General features: G+C 40.7%; 1 protein-coding gene across 1 annotated transcript in view; it reads left to right on the top strand.

Moving 5' to 3' along the window:
* The window catches only part of LOC128366601 (NACHT, LRR and PYD domains-containing protein 12-like), a gene marked incomplete at its 5' end in the record, with an annotated part of 148,874 nt that overhangs the window by 29,491 nt on the left and 97,523 nt on the right, over window positions 1-21,860 (top strand). The window contains 2 exons of the mRNA XM_053327339.1: window positions 4,380-4,553; window positions 16,128-16,301. Coding sequence (XP_053183314.1) covers window positions 4,380-4,553; window positions 16,128-16,301 — 348 coding nt within the window. The remainder of the gene's footprint in view (window positions 1-4,379; window positions 4,554-16,127; window positions 16,302-21,860) is intronic.

Genomic DNA, 21,860 nt, shown 5'->3' with positions numbered 1-21,860 from the left:
GGGACCTTAGAGGCTGCTTAGGGCCCCTCAGCCTTCAGGGGCCCAAACTAACAGAACATGTGAACTATGTTTGAGTTTAACTGTTAAACTTCTGCCACAGTTTAAATATTTAAAGATAAATGTGAACATTTAACACACAGGTCATCGTTTTCTCTTGGTGCTAACTGACATCCCAACATACTTTTTATTGGTTTCAAGATATAACAAACCAATAAAGTTGAATATTAAAACAGTTTTGAGGATTTGAATAAATAACAGCTTTGGAGGACACATCATTATGTTTTGGGGACCAAAACTAAAAAACTAGAAAAAATTAAGGCTGTATAATAAATGTTAAGATTATGACAAAAAAACAAAAAAAAATCAAGCAGATTTAAGTAGGAAATACATTTTGGATGTACAAATTCAAACTTTGGGAAACATAATATTGACATTGGGCTGTAAAACAATTCTCAGATGAATCTCTTTTTAGTGCTTCACCAATGTTTATATTGCCTCTGAATATTTGTAACATGTTATTGACAGTAATAAGAACTACTGTGTGTGTGTGTGTGTGTGATGTGCAGCTTGTTGTAATGAATGAGCATGTTGTTGTGTTTGTGTGAAGGTGTTTCTCTGCTATGGATCAGTGTGAGGACAGAGAGGAGGGAGTCCCTCCCTCTAAAAGCTCTCAGTGTGGGGAACATGACAGCCAGACCAAAGCTCAGAGGTGAGATGAGGATCTCTAACTGTCCATCACTGTTCTCCACTCACATCACTCCACCATCATTATTCACACTCAAAGTTTTGTGTGTTGTGTTGAAGGACAGAGAAGCACAGACCAGACTCTGATGAACTCAGCCCACCTGAACCTCAGAAGTTCAAACAAGAACATAAATCTCTGTAGTGTTAAAAACATGAAGTACAGCACCACATCATCAGATCTCATCATGTTTTAAGGTTGATATGATTGTTCTGCCTGATTGTCTGACTGCAGGTTTCTTCTTACTGATGTCACTGTGGTCCCACATTTCAGAGTTAATTTAATGAGCCCAGTGTTGTTAGTTCTGATAGAAATGAGACCAAACTCATAGCAGGAGGTCATGTTTGAGCAGACTGTGTCCTGGAAGATCAGAGATGCATCTGTGCTCTCTAAGCTAGTTAGCCAAGCTAACAATGTCAGTTTGTTGTAGCTGTGTGGATCAGTTTCTTACTGCAGGTTTATGTAGAAACACCTGATGTGTCGTAGCTGTCGCCCAACAAAACACACAATCTTCAGGATCAACACTGTAGTTACACTTGTTTTATCTCTTCTCTGTTTCCATCAGGATCCATCAGCAGAGACCAGATTCTCCTGAACCCAGCTGTGTGTCCATGAAGAGTGACCGGTCTAATGATCGACTTCTTGACTTCAAACATGGACATCAGTCTGCTGATCAGAAGTCAGACTGTAAAATGTTTGTCTGTTTTTATCCAACTCTCATAAGAAGAAGTTTGATTGACTGAAACAGTTTTTGCACACAATGTCCTCATAAACACAATCACACACACTCCTCCTACAAACACTTTTCTAGAAACCACAAACGTTATGTGTATAACAGTTTTTAAACAGAGGTACAAAGTATTTACAGAGACAAATGATCAGAGGTCAGACAGAACAGCCGAGTGTTTTACCTGGATCCACTGTGATAGAACACAACACCTTTAACACTGAGTGTCATTATTTATTCTGAGACTTCATCTTTTCTTCACAGAGTTCATCAGCAGAGCTCAGAGGTTCTCAGTGGTCAGTCTGTCCAGCAGCATCAAACACAGTTGGACTCCATATTTATGGTGTGTAAATGTAAAGCACAGCTACTACTGCTAACTACAACAGCCACAGACTAAATACTAAACTACCATTCTGGTCCTAACAGTCTCCATGCTGCACTCTGTAGACCAGCAGCTTTTCAGTCTGTCACTGATCATCTGATGTTGACTTCTACCAGTTACATTTACATTTGATTCTGTTCCAGCTGCTGGAGGAGAACATCAGCAGGTTTGTGAAGAACGAGCTGAAGAAGATGCAGAAGACTCTGAGTCCAGATTACCCAGAATGCTTAAAGAGTCAGAGTGAGGATGAGGAGGTGTTGGACGGTGAGGAGGAAGAGCAGAGGAGGATCAGCAGAGAGGCATTTCTGGAGATCACAGTGCACTTCCTGAGGAGAATGAAGCAGGAGGAGCTGGCTGAGCGTCTGCAGAGCAGTAAGAGGATTTTAACAGATTTAACATGATGGAGAGGAAATGGAGGCAACATGGGAGAGGTTTATATTTCAAACTCTGCTGTTAATATGCTGCACACATCTGCATCAGATCTATGAATTCTTCTGAGCTGAAAACAGTCAGAAACTCTTAGTCCACAACTGATGAGCTGAATAGATTTCATAGTGGAGGAAAATATAAACATCTGCAGTTTAATGTTTACATTCTACCAATTTACTGTAGAATCATCTGATTGATTTCATTTGTTGTTTGTTCATTCAGGAGCTTGTGCTGCAAAGTGTCGACATAAACTGAAGTCTAATCTGCAGAAGAAGTTCCAGTGTGTGTTTGAGGGGATCGCTAAAGCAGGAAACTCAACCCTTCTGAATCAGATCTACACACCGCTCTACATCACAGAGGGAGGGACTCCAGTCAATGATGAACATGAGGTCAGACAGATTGAAACAGTATCCAGGAAATCAGTCAGACCAGAAACAACAATCAGACATGAAGACATCTTTAAAGCCTCACCTGGAAGAGATGAACCAATCAGAACAGTGATGACAAAGGGAGTGGCTGGCATTGGGAAAACAGTCTTAACACAGAAGTTCACTCTGGACTGGGCTGAAGACAAAGCCAACCAGGACATACACTTCACATTTCCATTCACTTTCAGAGAGCTGAATGTGCTGAAAGAGAAAAGGTACAGCTTGGTGGAACTTGTTCATCACTTCTTTACTGAAACCAAAGAAGCAGGAATCTGCAGGTTGGAAGAGTTCCATGTTGTGTTCATCTTTGACGGTCTGGATGAGTGTCGACTTCCTCTGGACTTCCACAACACTGAGATCCTGACTGATGTTACAGAGTCCACCTCAGTGGATGTGCTGCTGACAAACCTCATCAGGGGGAAACTGCTTCCTTCTGCTCGCCTCTGGATAACCACACGACCTGCAGCAGCCAATCAGATCCCTCCTGAGTGTGTCGGCATGGTGACAGAGGTCAGAGGGTTCACTGACCCACAGAAGGAGGAGTACTTCAAGAAGAGATTCAGAGATAAGAAGCAGGCCAGAACCATCATCTCCCACATCAAGACATCACGAAGCCTCCACATCATGTGCCACATCCCAGTCTTCTGCTGGATCACTGCTACAGTTCTGGAGAATGTGTTGAAAAGCAGAGAGGGAGGAGAGCTGCCCAAGACCCTGACTGAAATGTACATCCACTTCCTGGTGGTTCAGTCCAAACTGAAGAACATCAAGTATGATGGAGGAGCTGAGAGTGATCCACACTGGAGTCCAGAGAGCAGGAAGATGATTGAGTCTCTGGGAAAACTGGCTTTTGAGCAGCTGCAGAAAGGCAACCTGATCTTCTATGAATCAGACCTGACAGAGTGTGGCATCGATATCAGAGCAGCCTCAGTGTGCTCAGGAGTGTTCACACAGGTCTTTAAAGAGGAGAGAGGGCTGTACCAGGACAAGGTGTTCTGCTTCGTCCATCTGAGTGTTCAGGAGTTTCTGGCTGCTCTTCATGTCCATCTGACATTCATCAAGTCTGGAGTCAATCTGCTGGCAGAAGAACAAACAACATCCTGGTCTGAAGCTTTGAGAGGCAAATCAACACGTTTATACCAGAGTGCTGTGGACGAGGCCCTAAAGAGTCCAAATGGACAACTGGACTTGTTCCTCCGCTTCCTCCTGGGTCTTTCACTGAAGACCAATCAGACTCTCCTACGAGGTCTGCTGACACAGACAGGAAATAGCTTAAAGACCAATCAGGAAACAGTCGAGTACATCAAGAAGAAAATCAGTGAGAATGTGTCTGCAGAGAGAAGCATCAATCTGTTCCACTGTCTGAATGAACTGAATGATCGTTCTCTAGTGGAGGAGATCCAACAGTCCCTGAGATCAGGAAGTCTCTCCACAGATAAACTGTCTCCTGCTCAGTGGTCAGCTCTGGTCTTCATCTTACTGTCATCAGAAAAAGATCTGGACGTGTTTGACCTGAAGAAATACTCTGCTTCAGAGGAGGCTCTTTTGTGGCTGCTGCCAGTGGTCAAAGCTTCAAGTAAAGCTCTGTAAGTGGATAAAACACTGGATATTTGAACAATATCAAATATGTTGAATAAAACATTTTGTGTTCATTACTAATCCTTTCTTCAGGCTGAGTGGCTGTAACCTCTCAGAGAGAAGCTGTGCAGCTCTGTCCTCAGTTCTCAGCTCCCAGTCCTCTAGTCTGAGAGATCTGGACCTGAGTAACAACAACCTGCAGGATTCAGGAGTGAAGCAGCTTTCTGCTGGACTGGAGAGTACAACCTGTGAACTGGAAACTCTCAGGTCACAATAGAGCAGCTATAATCCTGTTGTACTGAACAATGACAATACATATTAATGTTAATTATTCTGTACATCATCTGTAGGATTCTGGTACATATGTGATTAAAAACATTGTGTTATCAACCTTTTTATATTTCCAGTCTGTCAGGATGTCTGATCACAGAGGAAGGTTGTGCTTCTCTGGCCTCAGCCCTGAGCTGCAACCCCTCCCATCTGAGAGAGCTGGACCTGAGCTACAATCATCCAGGAGACTCAGGAGAGAAGTTACTGTCTGTTGGACTGGAGGATCCATACCGGAGACTGGACACTCTCAGGTATGTGTAGAAACCTTTAAAATTTAGATAAATGTGAAAAAATGAAAGTGTGTTTCCTGTAAACTACAGATAAATTAATTCAAAGACTACATTTACCATGATCCTTTGTTTTCTTGTGGGTTTCTGTCCTGTTTTTTGGATATGTTCAGTATGTTATGAGTGATGTAATCTAAACCAATCAGAGATCACTTTGGGGGAGTTAGACTGTAGCCACATGTGTGTGTGAGTGTGAAGTAGAAAACTTAGGGTGAGGCTGAATAGTGTTTTTTGTTTAGGAAGCTTCCTAACTGAGTGAACTGTCCCACAATTCCTTATGGCAGCAATATTTAACACGACCAAGTGACGCAGCATTCACAAACTCAACTTAGTCGACTCTGCAGCGATTCACAAAACATTCTACGTCTTTGAAACAGAAACAGAATTTCACATGTTTTCATGTTTTCATCTAAAATCAACAATAGGAATAGAAATTAAACCAAAACCAGAAAACAACTTGTTTTTCTCTGTTATTGTTTTATCTATATGTTATGTATGTATGTATGGAGCAGTTATTTAATGAAAGTAGTGCCTCTATTTATATTCCTTCAATATTCATTCAGTCACAACTGATTCTCAATTGTGACTGAATAAAACATTTTGTCCCAACACATCCAGAGAAAAGCCTTCGTAAGGTTTACATACTGACACTGAAGATACTTACCATTGTTTCTAGCTCATAGTTAGAGGAGACAGAGTGCTGTTATTTACTGGTTATTAAATATATTATAACTGCATACACTCTGTGATCATTCGAAACATAGTTTTATCTTCTTATTTAAGCCTGTAGCAACATCTATAAGTAAACTGGAACATTTAACCAGCTCAACACTGCTAAGAACTCAGGATCCTGTTAACTGTTATTTTAAATAGTAGCTCAGTTTAATATCAGAGACATCCTAGATACTGCTTTACTGGACACTGCTGGTCTCAGCATGTAACTGGAAACAGAAAGTTACATAAGGACAGACAGGTGGACACTCTCAGGTCACATTTAACAGTAAATGTAGTTTTAGTCATAATTGAGTCGTGTACATTGTTTTAGTTTTAGTGGACTAAATATCATTAGATTATAGATTATAGTCTATATAATATAATAAAGTTTAAAGGATCATGCTTTTTTAAAGTTAGTCTTGAATGAGTGAAGGCATTATTCCTACTAGATGAAATGAATGTTATATTTATCTGTTATTGAATGGTAGGAAGGTTTGAATGGTTAATACACACAGACATATCTTTATTTACCTGGCTTGGCCATAAAAGAGCATCTCAATAACAATAATCAGCTGCTAATGTTGCTTCAAGTTTGAAGTGGAGACAGATGACAGAATAAACTCCAGTGTGTCTCTCTGTTATATTTAGTCTTCTGATTCATCATCTAGTTAAATATCTGTTAATCAATATGCAGAGATCAATATTTAATCTAGTGATTTATCATGTGGGAGGACATATTTGTTCATCACATCTTCTTCTTCAGGTCTTTTCCTCTCAGACTTCAGTGAAAGAATCCAGCAGACAGTTGAGACAGATGAGTTTCAGCCTGTTTCTGTGTCACTCTGACAAACTGAGGAACAGTGCTTCGTGTTGAACAGCAGTTAGGACTCATGATGGATAGAAAATCATTCTGACTGTGTTTCTTCCTCCAGGGTGGACCATGGTGGAGAGCACAGGTTAAAACCTGGTCTGAAGAAGTGTAAGTGTGGATTGAATTTGATTCATGACAACTAACCAGCACATAGTCAGTTTCTCTTTAAATACAAAGTTGGTCTTTGTGGTATTTATTCATTAAAACATTAAAACAGAGAATAAATCCATCAGGTGTGTCAGATGATAAACTGCTGCTGTGTTGTTTCTTCTTCTCTTCATCAGATTTCTGTGAACTCACACTGGACACAAACACAGCACACAGAGAACTCAAACTGTCTGACAACAACAGGAAGGTGACACGTGTGAAGGAGGATCAGTCATATCCTGATCATCCAGACAGGTTTGACTGGTGGTCTCAGCTGCTGTGTAGTAATGGTCTGACTGGTCGCTGTTACTGGGAGGTCGAGAGGAGAGGAAGAGTTGATATATCAGTGAGTTACAGAAGAATCAACAGGAAAGGAAAGAGTAAAGACTGTTTGTTTGGATGGAACGATCAGTCCTGGAGTCTGACATGCTCTGATGATGGTCGTTACTCTGTCTGGCACAATAAGAGAGAAACATCCATCTCCTCCCCCTATTTACCCACCTCCTCCTCCTCCTCCTCTGTCTCTAACAGAGTAGCAGTGTATGTGGACTGTCCTGCTGGCACTCTGTCCTTCTACAGAGTCTCCTCTGACACACTGATCCACCTCCACACCTTCAACACCACATTCACTGAACCTCTGTATCCTGGGTTTGGGTTTAAGTCTGGTTCCTCAGTGTCTCTGTGTCCTCTGTCTGAGTGAGAGTCTCTTCCTGTGTGTGAAGATGCAAATAAATAACTTTGAGAAGTTTGAGTAACATTATTTTCATTGCTGGTTAAAATTCAAGCAGAAGCAAACACAACGAGCTTCTGTAACATTGATCTGATTATTAAAATAAAAACCAGTTTGAACTTGAAGCTTTTGGTTTTCTGTTTGTTTTTGACACCAGCAGGACTCCGTACATCTCAGCTCTCTGTTTTTACTTTATTGAACAGCAGAATAAACAAACATACAGGTAAACATTAATATCAGTTAAATGTGTAATAATAATAATAAATGAGGTAAATGAAAATAAATAATCAGCCTTCAGATATATTTAGTCAGTATAGCCAATAATATATTGAAATGTATTCATTTGGACAGACCACAGTAACATCATGACGACATCAGAACAAAACAACCATTAAAAAATAAAAAAGGCCACAATGAAAAAAACTGAAGACAACAGATAATGAAAACAATCACTTCACCAAATCATAAAGTTCATGCAGCTTCAATGAAAACCAGAGCAGAAGACAAAGCACGCTTAAAGATAACAAATGAAGGATCTGATATTAGCCGGTAGGTTATTCCAATCTGCTGAAAGATTTATTAACATTGGGAACAGAAAGATAGAGATGGGCAGAATGTCTGATATGGTAAATTGATGGTATAAGAAACTGCTGTAGATAAGGTGGATAATTAAGGTCAATACATTTGTATATAAGCTGCAACCAGTGCATATGTCTTCTCTCAGTCAATGAACTGGGCGTAACGTCCATGCTGTCTTGCTGCCGCTGAGTTCAGTCTGAATTTATCTATAAAAAAAATCTATCTATATATCTGCATATTAGCAATAAGAAGCCAGCAGGACAAAGACAATAAACACTTTATAAAAAGCCACAAAGCAACAATAAGGCTTCTGTGGCTTCAAATTAAAATCATCTGTGAGCTGTAGAAAAACTTGTGTTTTATTCTTTCTTTGAAAAGTTTGTGTAATATTCTTCTTGTTAAACTTTTGATCTGTTAGTTCAGGTCCATCTAACATCAGTGAAGGCTGATTCTTCTTTTCATCTTTACTTCTGTGACTTTTCACAAGTTGAATGAATTCATGGTTACAGCAGAAGTGAAAGAGTTCATATTACTGAATCATCACTCACATTATGAAACTATAAGAGACACAATAAACATCATCCATGACGTCATGTTTACTACTTAAAGTGTGGGTGACGTCACTCAGTGCGCCTGTGGGCGGGGCGTCGGGTTTCTCTTCCTGTGTGTGAGTAGGTGAGACACACCTGAGCAGCAGCAGACAGCAGCAGACGCTTTCATTACTTCATATTTTACATTAAAGTGATCCGCGCGGAGCGGCAGCGCGAGACCGGAAACCGGAGCTACATCCGAGAGTCCGTGCGTGCACGCGCAGCAGCTGACAGCAGGTGAGTCCAAGTTCTGAGAATGTTTTAAAAAGACGAGTGAAGCAGTTATTAGATGTTTGGACTGAGCGCCCCCCCCCCCCCCCCCCCCCAATGCATATAATTTAATAAATATAATATAATATAATTTAATACAGCTGTCTCAGATGGGAGGGGTTGCACCTCAGAGCTAAGGCCAGAGAATTCTGAGACGAAGCACAGCAGGCACTGATGAGCTCAGCCCCCCCTTCCTTCCTTACATCCTACCCTCCTTCCTTCCATCCTTATTTCGTTCCTTCCTTCCTACCTTCTGTCCTTCCTCCTCTATCCTTCCTTCCTTCCTTCCGTCTGTCCTTCTTTCCTCCCTCCCACCTACTTTCCTTCCTTCCCATTCATTATATTATATTAATTATATTATATTATATAATATTATATATATTATATTATATTATATTATATTATATTATATTTATTATAATCAGTATGTATTGTACAGGCAGTGTTATATCATCATTTTCTTTCCCTCATGTTTCTCCAGACAGCTGCTGGTTGTTTTTTTTCAGGATGTAATATTTGATATGACTGTACTGCAGTGTTTTCACTCTATTATTATTATGATGTATTTATGAGACATACTGTATATTTATGTGTTTTATGTTGTTTGTCTGTAATCATCTGTGTTGCTGCCACTCTGAGCCAGGACTCTCTGAAAAAGAGCTTTTTCATTTCAGTGAGGTTTTCCTGTCTGTTATGTTCTTGATGAATCTTTTAGTTGTTTTGTCGTCAACACAAAAAGGATATTCAGTTTACTGTCATCACTGTGACATCACTGTCTCCAGGTGGGCAGGCTCCTCCCATCGCCATCGCAGGTCGTGACTTTTTCGTTCAGCCCGGAGAGACGCTGACGCTCAACGGCATCGAGAGTCTGCCGCTGGACGATGCTCACATCAGCACCTACAGCTGGAAACAGAAGGACGGAGCAGCCGGAGTCACCATGGAGGTGAAACACCCACACCTGCTCAGCCCAGTGTCCTATGGTGTAACCCGGTGTAATATGGTGTAACCAGTGTCCTATGGTGAACCTAGTGTCCTATGGTGAACCCAGTGTCCAATGGTGTAACCAGTGTCCTATGGTGTAAACCAGTGTCCAATGGTGTAAACCAGTGTCCTATGGTGAACCCAGTGTCCTATGGGGACTATCAACAAGAAAAATGTTTCTCTTTTCATTTGATGTTTTTAAAAAAACCTTCATTACACATTGATCAGTTACGTCCATGCTGTCTTGCTGCCGCGGAGTTCAGAATTTTACGGGAAGCCAATGCAGTGAAGCCATTTGAAGCTTATTGATCTTTTTTTAATATATTGATTATATTGAACTGGGCGTAACGTCCATGCTGTCTTGCTGCCGCGGAGTTCAGTCTGAATTTATCTATAAAACCAACAAAAATACTAAATGTACATTTTAACAAACCTGATGCTGCTTTTAAAACTAGTTTAACTGATTTATGAAATCATCATCTCACCAACTCTTATTATTGCTGAGCCTTATTCCTCCTGTTCAGACTCAGTTCATACTACTAGTCAGTATAAACAGGAGGAACCTGGTTACTTTATAGATGATCACATGGTTTGTTACCACCATCTAGTGGGCAGATAGCAGAACTACATGTGATGTGTGATTTCATAGACACTGACTGGTTAGACTGGTTTTCACGTCACTCTGATGTTGTTTAGACTAGGACTGTGAAGTTATGAGGATGTGACAGCGTCCTCAGATCAAATGCTCACAGATAGCAGGACTGACGAGGGAGAATGAGCAGCTTCTTCTCTCCTCATGTTTCCTCTACACATGAAGGTGGAAAGTGTCTGTAAGTTGACCTGAAGTGAGTTCAGCAGGTGAGAATCCTCCCAGAGAAATCTGTAAATGTCTGATGAACACCATCACTTTGATCACATTGTGTTGTATCACTGTTTGACTGCAGCTCAAATGTTTCTTCATGCTGATTGGCTGTTTAAAATACCTGTTTGATGTTTGCTGGTATAAATATTCTCCAGATATTGTAAAGAGGTTAAACTACATTTATATTATGACGATTTACATGTATGACTGTTAGCGATTAGCAGGTAAAACCAACAGCAGTTTGATTTTAATCTCATCATCAGTGAAAAATGCAGGAAGTGTCAGAACTGGTTGAACAGCTTTGATCAACTTGACTAAAGTTCATTTTTTAACTGTGTTCAAACTTCCATCTTACAACACTGAGACTGACTCTGTTTAACTGACGCACATTTAACACAGTTCATGTCTCTAGATGGACCAGAGCTAGCTGTAAGGGACCTTAGAGGCTGCTTAGGGCCCCTCAGCCTTCAGGGGCCCAAACTAACAGAACATGTGAACTATGTTTGAGTTTAACTGTTAAACTTCTGCCACAGTTTAAATATTTAAAGATAAATGTGAACATTTAACTCACAGGTCATCGTTTTCTTTTGGTGCTAACTGACATCCCAACATACTTTTTATTGGTTTCAAGATATAACAAACCAATAAAGTTGAATATTAAAACAGTTTTGAGGATTTGAATAAATAACAGCTTTGGAGGACACATCATTATGTTTCGGGGACCAAAACTAAAAAACTAGAAAAAATGAAAAATTATGAAGATTATGACAAAACAACACAAAACAAACAGATTTAAGATTTTGGATTTTGGGATTGTAGGAAATACATTTTGGATGTACAAATTCAAACTTTGGGAAACATAATATTGACATTCGGCTGTAAAACAATTCTCAGATGAATCTCTTTTTAGTGCTTCACCAATGTTCATATTGCCTCTGAATATTTGTAACATGTTATTGACAGTAATAAGAACTACTGTGTGTGTGTGTGTGTGTGTGTGTGTGTGTGTGTGTGTGTGTGTGTGTGTGTGTGTGTGTGTGTGTGTGTGTGTGTGTGTGTGTGTGTGTGTGTGTGTGTGTGATGTGCAGCTGGTTGTAATGAATGAGCATGTTGTTGTGTTTGTGTGAAGGTGTTTCTCTGCTATGGATCAGAGTGAGGACAGAGAGGAGGGAGTCCCTCCCTCTAAAAGCTCTCTATGTGGGGAACATGACAGCCAGACCAAAGCTCAGAGGTGAGATGAGGATCTCTTACTGTCCATCACTGTTCTCCACTCACATCACTCCACCATCATTATTCACACTCAAAGCTCTGTGTGTGTTGTGTTGAAGGACAGAGAAGCAGCACAGACCAGACTCTGATGAACTCAGCCTACCTGAACCTCAGAAGTTCAGTGATGAACATAAATCTGCTGATCAGAGGTAAGAATGTAAAATCTTTGTTTCTGTTAATTTCCATCACACCTCAGAAAATGTTGAAGTCTTTGTCATAAAGTCATGAACCACTTCTCATTCTTTGTCTGTAGTGTTAAAAACATGAAGTACAGCACCACATAATAAAATCTCAGTATGTTTTAAGGTTGATATGATCGCTCTGACTGATTGTCTGACTGCAGGTTTCTTCTTACTGATGTCACTGTGGTCCCACATTTCAGAGTTAATTTAATGAGCCCATTGTTGTTAGTTGTGATAGAAATGAGACCAAACTCATAGCAGGAGGTCATGTTTGAGCAGACTGTGTCCTGGAAGATCAGAGATGCATCTGTGCTCTCTAAGCTAGTTAGCCAAGCTAACAATGTCAGTTTGTTGTAGCTGTGTGGATCAGTTTCTTACTGCAGGTTTATGTAGAAAAACCTGATGTGTCGTAGCTGTCGTCCAACAAAACACACAATCTTCAGGATCAACAGTTACACTTGTTTGATCTCTTCTCTGTTTCCATCAGGATCCATCAGGATCCATCAGCAGAGACCAGATTCTCCTGAACCCAGCTGTGTGTCCATGAAGAGTGACCGGTCTATGGCTAAACCAATTCACTTCAAACATGGACATCAGTCTGCTGATCAGAGGTCAGACTGTAAAACGTTTGTCTGTTATTATCCAACTCTCATAAGAAGTTTGATTGACTGAAACAGTTTTTACAAACAATGTCCTCATGAACACAAACACACACACTCCTCCTACAAACACTTTTCTCGAAAAACCACACACTTTATGTATATAACAGTTTTTAAACAGAGGTACAAAGTCTTTACAGAGACAAATGATCAGAGGTCAGACAGAACAGCCGAGTGTTTTACCTGGATCCACTGTGATAGAAGACAACACCTTTAACACTGAGTGTTATTATTTATTCTGAGACTTCATCTTTTCTTCACAGAGTTCATCAGCAGAGCTCAGAGGTTCTCAGTGGTCAGTCTGTCCAGCAGCATCAAACACAGCTGGACTCCATATTTATGGTGTGTAAATGTAAAGCACAGCTACTACTGCTAACTACAACAGCCACAAATACTTCGCCATGTTCAAATACTAAACTACCATTCTGGTCCTAACAGTCTCCATGCTGCACTCTGTAGACCAGCAGCTTTTCAGTCTGTCACTGATCATCTGATGTTGACTTCTACCAGTTACATTTACATTTGATTCTGTTCCAGCTGCTGGAGGAGAACATCAGCAGGTTTGTGAAGAACGAGCTGAAGAAGATGCAGAAGGCTCTGAGTCCAGATTACCCAGAATGCTTACAGAGTCAGAGTGAGGATGAGGACGTGGTGGACGGTGAGGAGGAAGAGCAGAGGAGGAGCAGCAGAGAGGCATTTCTGAAGATCACAGTGCACTTCCTGAGGAGAATGAAGCAGGAGGAGCTGGCTGAGCGTCTGCAGAGCAGTAAGAGGATTTTAACAGATTTAACATGATGGAGAGGAAATGGAGGCAACATGGCAGAGGTTTATATTTCTTACTCTGCTGTTAATTTAATTAATTTAAATCCAATGCCTTTATTGCCATTGCACAGCAGTACAACAAATTGTGTGTCCCCATAGCTAATACACATAAAAACAGCAACAGACAATAAATATAAAAGAACAGACAATAAGACACTATGGATAAAAAAGAGAATATAAAAATGGCACTAATAAATATAGAAGCAGTAATAAATAAGAACAGTTGTTACTTAATTGTGCATCCGAGGTGCATATGGAGGGTGTTCAGATTTCTGATAGCTTTGGGGGAAAACTATTGCAGAATGATGTAGAGCTCGTATGGATACTCTGGTGCTTCGGTCAGATGGCAAGGTGGTGAGAGGTATTTTATGGGTCAGTTATTATCTCGGTGGCCTTTCAGACACACCAGTCTGTGTAGATGTCTTCTATGTAGAGAAAAGAGACATCTATGATCTTTCCAGCTGCTCTCACTGTTTGGTCAGCAGCTGTATAGTTCCTGTACTACTGTACCAGACAGAGTTAAGATGCTCTTAATGTGCACTCCCTAAAACTTGGTGCTGCTGTCTCGTTTGACAGTGGCCCCATTGATGGTCCGGAGGGCCTGCATGACGGCCTTTTCTGCAATCAACAACCATCTGATTGATTTAATTTGTTGTTTGTTCATTCAGGAATTCCTGCTGAAAAGTGTCAACGTAAACTCAAGTCTAACCTGCAGAAGAAGTTTCAATGTGTGTTTGAGGGGATCGCTAAAGCAGGAAACCCAACCCTTCTGAATCAGATCTACACACCGCTCTACATCACAGGGGGAGGGACTGCAGAGGTCAATGATGAACATGAGGTCAGACAGATTGAAACTGCATCCAGGAAACCAGACAGACCAGAAACAACAATCGGACATGAAGACATCTTTAAAGTCCCACCTGGAAGAGATAAACCAATCAGAACAGTGATGACAAAGGGAGTGGCTGGCATTGGGAAAACAGTCTTAACACAGAAGTTCACTCTGGACTGGGCTGAAGACAAAGCCAACCAGGACATAGACTTTACATTTCCATTCACTTTCAGAGAGCTGAATGTGCTGAAAGAGAAAAAGTACAGCTTGGTGGAACTTGTTCATCACTTCTTTAGTGAAACCAAAGAAGCAGGAATCTGCAGGTTTGAAGAGTTCCAGGTTGTGTTCATCTTTGACGGTCTGGATGAGTGTCGACTTCCTCTGGACTTCCACAACACTGAGATCCTGACTGATGTTACAGAGTCCACCTAAGTGGATGTACTGCTGACAAACCTCATTAGGGGAAAACTGCTTCCCTCTGCTCACCTCTGGATAACCACACGACCTGCAGCAGCCAATCAGATCCCTCCTGAGTGTGTCAGCATGGTGACAGAGGTCAGAGGGTTCACTGACCCACAGAAGGAGGAGTACTTCAGGAAGAAATTCAGAGATGAGAAGCAAACCAGAACCATCATCTCCCACATCAAGACATCACGAAGCCTCCACATCATGTGCCACATCCCAGTCTTCTGCTGGATCACTGCTACAGTTCTGGAGGATGTGGTGAAAAGCAGAGAGGGAAGAGAGCTGCCCAAGACCCTGACTGAGATGTACATCCACTTCCTGGTGGTTCAGTCCAAATTGAAAAATGTCAAGTATGATGGAGGAGCTGAGACAGATCCACACTGGATTCCAGAGAGCAGGAAGATGATTGAGTCTCTGGGAAAACTGGCTTTTGAGCAGCTGCAGAAAGGGAACCTGATCTTCTATGAATCAGACCTGACAGAGTGTGGCATCGATATCAGAGCAGCCTCAGTGTGCTCAGGAGTGTTCACACAGATCTTTAAAGAGGAGAGAGGGCTGTACCAGGACAAGGTGTTCTGCTTCGTCCATCTGAGTGTTCAGGAGTTTCTGGCTGCTCTTCATGTCCATCTGACATTCATCAAGTCTGGAGTCAATCTGCTGGAAGAAAAACAAACAACATCCTGGTCTGAAGCCTTGAGAGCCAAATCAACACGTTTCTACCAGAGTGCTGTGGACGAGGCCTTAAAGAGTCCAAATGGACACCTGGACTTGTTCCTCCTCTTCCTCCTGGGTCTTTCACTGAAGACCAATCAGACTCTCCTACGAGGTCTGCTGACACAGACAGGAAGTAGCTCAAAGACCAATCAGAAAACAGTCGAGTACATCAAGAAGAAGATCAGTAAGAATGTGTCTGCAGAGAGAAGCATCAATCTGTTCCACTGTCTGAATGAACTGAATGATCGTTCTCTAGTGGAGGAGATCCAACAGTCCCTGACATCAGGAAGTCTCTCCACAGATAAACTGTCTCCTGCTCAGTGGTCAGCTCTGGTCTTCATCTTACTGTCATCAGAAAAAGATCTGGACGTGTTTGACCTGAAGAAATACTCTGCTTCGGAGGAGGCTCTTCTGAGGCTGCTGCCAGTGGTCAAAGCTTCACATAAAGCTCTGTAAGTGGATGAAACACTGGATATTTGAACAATATCAAATATGTTGAATAAAACATTTTGTGTTTGTTACAAATCCTTTCTTCAGGTTGAGTGGCTGTAACCTCTCAGGGAGAAGCTGTGCAGCTCTGTCCTCAGTTCTCAGCTCCCAGTCCTCTCGTCTGAGAGATTTGGACCTGAGTAACAACAACCTGCAGGATTCAGGAGTGAAGCAGCTTTCTGCTGGACTGGAGATTACAAACTGTGAACTGGAAACTCTCAGGTCAGAATACAGCAGCTATAATCCTGTTGTATTGAACAATGACAATAAAGACTAATGTTAATTATTCTGTACATCAGCTGTAGGATTCTGGTACATATGTGATTAAAACATTGTGTCATCAACCTTTTTATATTTCCAGTCTGTCAGGATGTCTGATCACCGAGGAAGGCTGTGCTTCTCTGGCCTCAGCTCTGAGCTGCAACCCCTCTCATCTGAGAGATCTGGACCTGAGTAACAACAACCTGCAGGATTCAGGAGTGAAGCAGCTTTCTGCTGGACTGGAGAGTACAAACTGTGAACTGGAAACTCTCAGGTCAGAATACAGCAGCTATAATCCTGATGTACTGAACAATGACAATAAAGACCTATGTTAATTATTCTGCACATCTGTAGGATGCTGGTACATATGTGATTAAAAACATTGTGTTATCAACCTTTTATATGTCCAGTCTGTCAGGATGTCTGATCACAGAGGAAGGCTGTGCTTCTCTGGCTTCAGCTCTGAGCTGCAACCCTTCCCATCTGAGAGATCTGGACTTGAGTAACAACAACCTGAAGGATTCAGGAGTGAAGCAGCTTTCTGCTGGACTGGAGAGTACAAACTGTTAACTGAAAACTCTCAGGTCAGAATAGAGCAGCTATACTAGTGTTGTACTGAACAATGGCAATCAATATAAATGTTAATTATTCTGCATATCTGTAGGATTCTGGTACATATGTGATTAAAACATTGTGTTATTAACCTTTTTATATTTCCAGTCTGTCAGGATGTCTGATCACAGAGGAAGGCTGTGCTTCTCTGGCCTCAGCTCTGAGCTGCAACTCCTCCTATCTGAGAGATCTGGACCTGAGTAACAACAACCTGCGGGATTCTGGAGTGAAGCAGCTTTCTGCTGGACTGGAGAGTACAAACTGTGAACTGGAAACTCTCAGGTCAGAATAGAGCAGCTATACTAGTGTTGTACTGAACAATGACAATAAATATTAATGTTAATTATTCTGCACATCATCTGTAGGATTCTGGTACACATGTGATTAAAAACATTATGTTATCAACCTTTTTATATTTCCAGCCTGTCAGGATGTCTGATCACAGAGAAAGGCTGTGCTTCTCTGGTCTCATCTCTGCGCCACAACCCCTCCCATCTGAAAGAGCTGGACCTGAGCTACAATCATCCAGGAGACTCAGGAGAGAAGTTACTGTCTGCTGGAAAAGAGGATCCACACTGGAGACTGGACACTCTCAGGTAGGTGAAGAGGACTTTAAAATATAGATAAATGTAGATGAAATGAAAGGAAGTGTGTTTTCTTTAAACTACAGATAGATTCATTCAATGACTACATTTACCATGATCCTTTGTTTTCTTGTGGGTTTCTGTCCTGTTTGTTGGGTATGTTCAGTATGTTATGAGTGATGTAATCTTAACCAATCAGAGATAACTTTGGGGGAGGCAGACTGTAGCCACATGTGTGTGAGGAGAGCTGTATGTGGGTGTGAAGTAGAAAACTAAGGGTGAGGCTGAATAGTGTTTTTTGTTTAGGAAGCTTCCTAACTGAGTGAAATGACCCAGAAGTATCTAAAAATCCTCTATTATTGTTTTATCTATATGTTATGTATGTATGGAGCAGTTATGCCAATGACCTGGCACCAGCGTACGCAATACTTATTTAAGCCTATAGCAACATCTATAAGGAAACTGGAACATTTAACCAGCTCAACACTGCAAAGAACTCAGGATCCTGTTCACTGATATTTTAAATAGTAGCTCAGTTTAATATCAGAGACATCCTAGATAATGCTTTACTGGACTCTGCTGGTCACAGCATGTAACTGGAAACAGAAGGTTACATAAGGACAGACAGGTAGACACTTTCAGGTCACATTTAACAGTAAATGTAGTTTTAGTCATAATTGAGTCATGTACATTGTTTTAGTTTTAGTGGACTAAATATCATTAGATTATAGATTATAGTCTATATAATATAATAAAGTTTAAAGGATAATGCTTTTTAAAGTTAGTGTTACTGAGGGGTAATAAAGGACTGTATAAATTGCTGTTTGGCTGATTCTGATCCCTAGCTTCGCCCCAGGTGTGTCCGTCAAAACACAGATGCTGACAACTCTTCTTTAGTTTGACTGTTTAATTAAGCTCAAGCAAGCGTGAGTGGTTCTGTCCACAAAAAGAAAGAAACATTATCTGACCCACATTACATACACAAAATATATTGACATAATGCACCTTTAATAATTGTAATAAACACACCTTTCTGCATGTTATATGCAGTGTAACTAATTAGCATAAACAGTGCGCTTGCTAACTTATTACAGAAAAATACATAGCTACACATCCTAGCTAATCAATTAACAACCACATGTTTTCATGGTAGCAAGCAGCTCCAAGCTAGGTGGCTATAATTAACAACTTATGAAAACAAATGATAGTGAACTAGCAACATAAATAATATGAATTACAGGTCTCACGGACGCACGCACACAATTATCAATTGAACCACTTAGTCTCTGGCTGGCAGCTTCTGACTGGCAGCGTCAGCTCTCTCTCCACTCTGCACTTTCTGCCGTCTTCAGGCTCGCGTGTGCACCATCCCGATGCGCCGCGCGTAACTGTCACGTGTATCTGCCTTTGATCCAGGCGGGGAGTTCCTGTCCACTGAAAAGAAGCCAATGCGGAAGTAACTTAGAGCTACATTCTATCAAAAGGCCACCAGGGGGCGACCGTTTTGTGTTCAAAAAGACGTCCGGCTCTATACAAGTCAATGGAGAAGTAACTTAGAGCTGCATTCTATCAAAAGGCCACCAGGGGGCGACTGTCTCTATACAAGTCAATGGAGAATTCACCAACTTCTCACTTGATTTCTAACCACAGTAAACGTTTTTTAAATGTGTTTATGGTCTCAATCACTAGTTTAAAGCCTTCTTCAATGCAGTATGATGTTCATTTAGGACATTTTGGCCTCCCTGATTTTATATTTGACGATAAAGCAGGGTATGCATTAGGGCGTGGCTACATCCTGATTGACAGGTTGATTGACCAATGGCCTTGAGATCCAGCCCTCGCAACCAATTGCAGCCTCCCCGCATCGTCCGTCCATGACTCCGCCTCATGCCCATACAAAGTAGAATCCGTGTTCATTTTTTCCCGGCATGCACCTGAAATTTTCAAGATGGCGCTGCCTTTTGTACAGTTAGTGTTGAATGAGTGAAGTCATTATTCCTACTAGATGAAATGAATGTTATATTTATCTGTTATTGAATGGTAGGAAGGTTTGAATGGTTAATACACACAGACATATCTTTATTTACCTGGCTTGGCCATAAAAGAGCATCTCAATAACAATAATCGGCTGCTAATGTTGCTTCAAGTTTGAAGTGGAGACAGATGACAGAATAAAGTCCAGTGTGTCTCTCTGTTATATTTAGTTTTCTGATTCATCATCTAGTTAAAAATCTGTTAATTATCTGTCTGATCAACAAAAGAGACATAAACAACTTTCTTCATTTATCAGACACAATTTTCTTTTCAACTATTATTATTATTATTATTATTATTATTATTATTATTATTATATATTCAAACCAAATGAATGAACACATGGAATAATTACAGTCAAATGTTTTGCTGTCTTAAAGCTCCATTTATTCTCTGATCACTTCAAAAATGCTCCTTTTGTCTGCTTTTGATATTGAAGTGATGACTGGCTCTATCCTCAGGACAACATGCAGAGATCAATATTTAATCTAGTGATTTATCATGTGGGAGGACATATTTGTTCATCACATCTTCTTCTTCAGGTCTTTTCCTCTCAGACTTCAGTGAAAGAATCCAGCAGACAGTTGAGACAGATGAGTTTCAGCCTGTTTCTGTGTCACTCTGACAAACTGAGGAACACTGCTTCATGTTGAACAGCAGTTAGGACTCATGTTGGATAGAAAATCATTCTGACTGTGTTTCTTCCTCCAGGGTGGACCATGGTGGAGAGCACAGGTTAAAACCTGGTGTGAAGAAGTGTAAGTGTGGATTGAATTTGATTCATGACAACTAAACAGCACACAGTCAGTTTCTCTTTAAATACAAAGTTGGTCTTTGTGGTATTTATTCATTAAAACATTACTGACAAAATGTGTCATCCTGAAACTTTATAGAAATGAACAACAGATCAGAAGTTAAACAGAGAATAAATCCATCAGGTGTGTCAGATGATAAACTGCTGCTGTGTTGTTTCTTCTTCTCTTCATCAGATTTCTGTGAACTCACACTGGACACAAACACAGCACACAGATTCCTCAAACAGTCTGATAACAACAGGAAGGTGACATGGGTGAAGGAGGATCAGTCATATCCTGATCACCCAGACAGATTTGACCCCTCGGTTCAGCTGCTGTGTAGTAATGGTCTGACTGGTCGCTGTTACTGGGAGGTCGAGAGGAGAGGAAGAGTTACTATATCAGTGAGTTACAGAAGAATCAACAGGAAAGGAGACAGTGATGACTGTGAGTTTGGATTTAACGATCAGTCCTGGAGACTGTGGTGCTCTGATGATGTTGGTTACTCTGTCCGTCACAATAAGAGAGAAACACCCATCTCCTCCTCCTCCTTCTCCTCCTCCTCCTCTGTCTCTAACAGAGTAGCAGTGTATGTGGACTGTCCTGCTGGCACTCTGTCCTTCTACAGAGTCTCCTCTGACACACTGATCCACCTCCACACCTTCAACACCACATTCACTGAACCTCTGTATGCTGGGTTTGGGTTTGGGTCTTTTGGTTCCTCAGTGTCTGTGTGTCCTCTGTCTGAGTGAGAGTCTCTTCCTGTGTGTGAAGATGTAAATAAATAAAAAATAAATAACTTTGAGAAGTTTGAGTAACATTATTTTCATTGCTGGTTAAAATTCAAGCAGAAGCAAACACAACGAGCTTCTGTAACATTGATCTGATTATTAAAATAAAAACCAGTTTGAACTTGAAGCTTTTGGTTTTCTGTTTGTTTTTGACACCAGCAGGACTCCGTACATCTCAACTCTCTGTTTTTACTTTATTGAACAGCAGAATAAACAAACATACAGGTAAACATTAATATCAGTTAAATGTGTAATAATAATAATAAATGAGGTAAATGAAAATAAATAATCAGCCTTCAGATATATTTAGTCAGTATAGCCAATAATATATTGAAATGTATTCATTTGGACAGACCACAGTAACATCATGACGACATCAGAACAAAACAACCATTAAAAAATAAAAAAGGCCACAATGAAAAAAACTGAAGACAACAGATAATGAAAACAATCACTTCACCAAATCATAAAGTTCATGCAGCTTCAATGAAAACCAGAGCAGAAGACAAAGCACGCTTAAAGATAACAAATGAAGGATCTGATATTAGCCGGTAGGTTATTCCAATCTGCTGAAAGATTTATTAACATTGGGAACAGAAAGATAGAGATGGCCAGAATGTCTGATATGGTAAATTGATGGTATAAGAGACTGCTGTAGATAAGGTGGATAATTAAGGTCAATACATTTGTATATAAGCTGCAACC

The sequence above is a fragment of the Scomber japonicus genome, chromosome 10, assembly GCF_027409825.1.
Source record: "Scomber japonicus isolate fScoJap1 chromosome 10, fScoJap1.pri, whole genome shotgun sequence".
Taxonomy (NCBI): Eukaryota; Metazoa; Chordata; class Actinopteri; order Scombriformes; family Scombridae; genus Scomber; species Scomber japonicus.
This window is presented reverse-complemented; position numbering and strand designations above follow the sequence as displayed.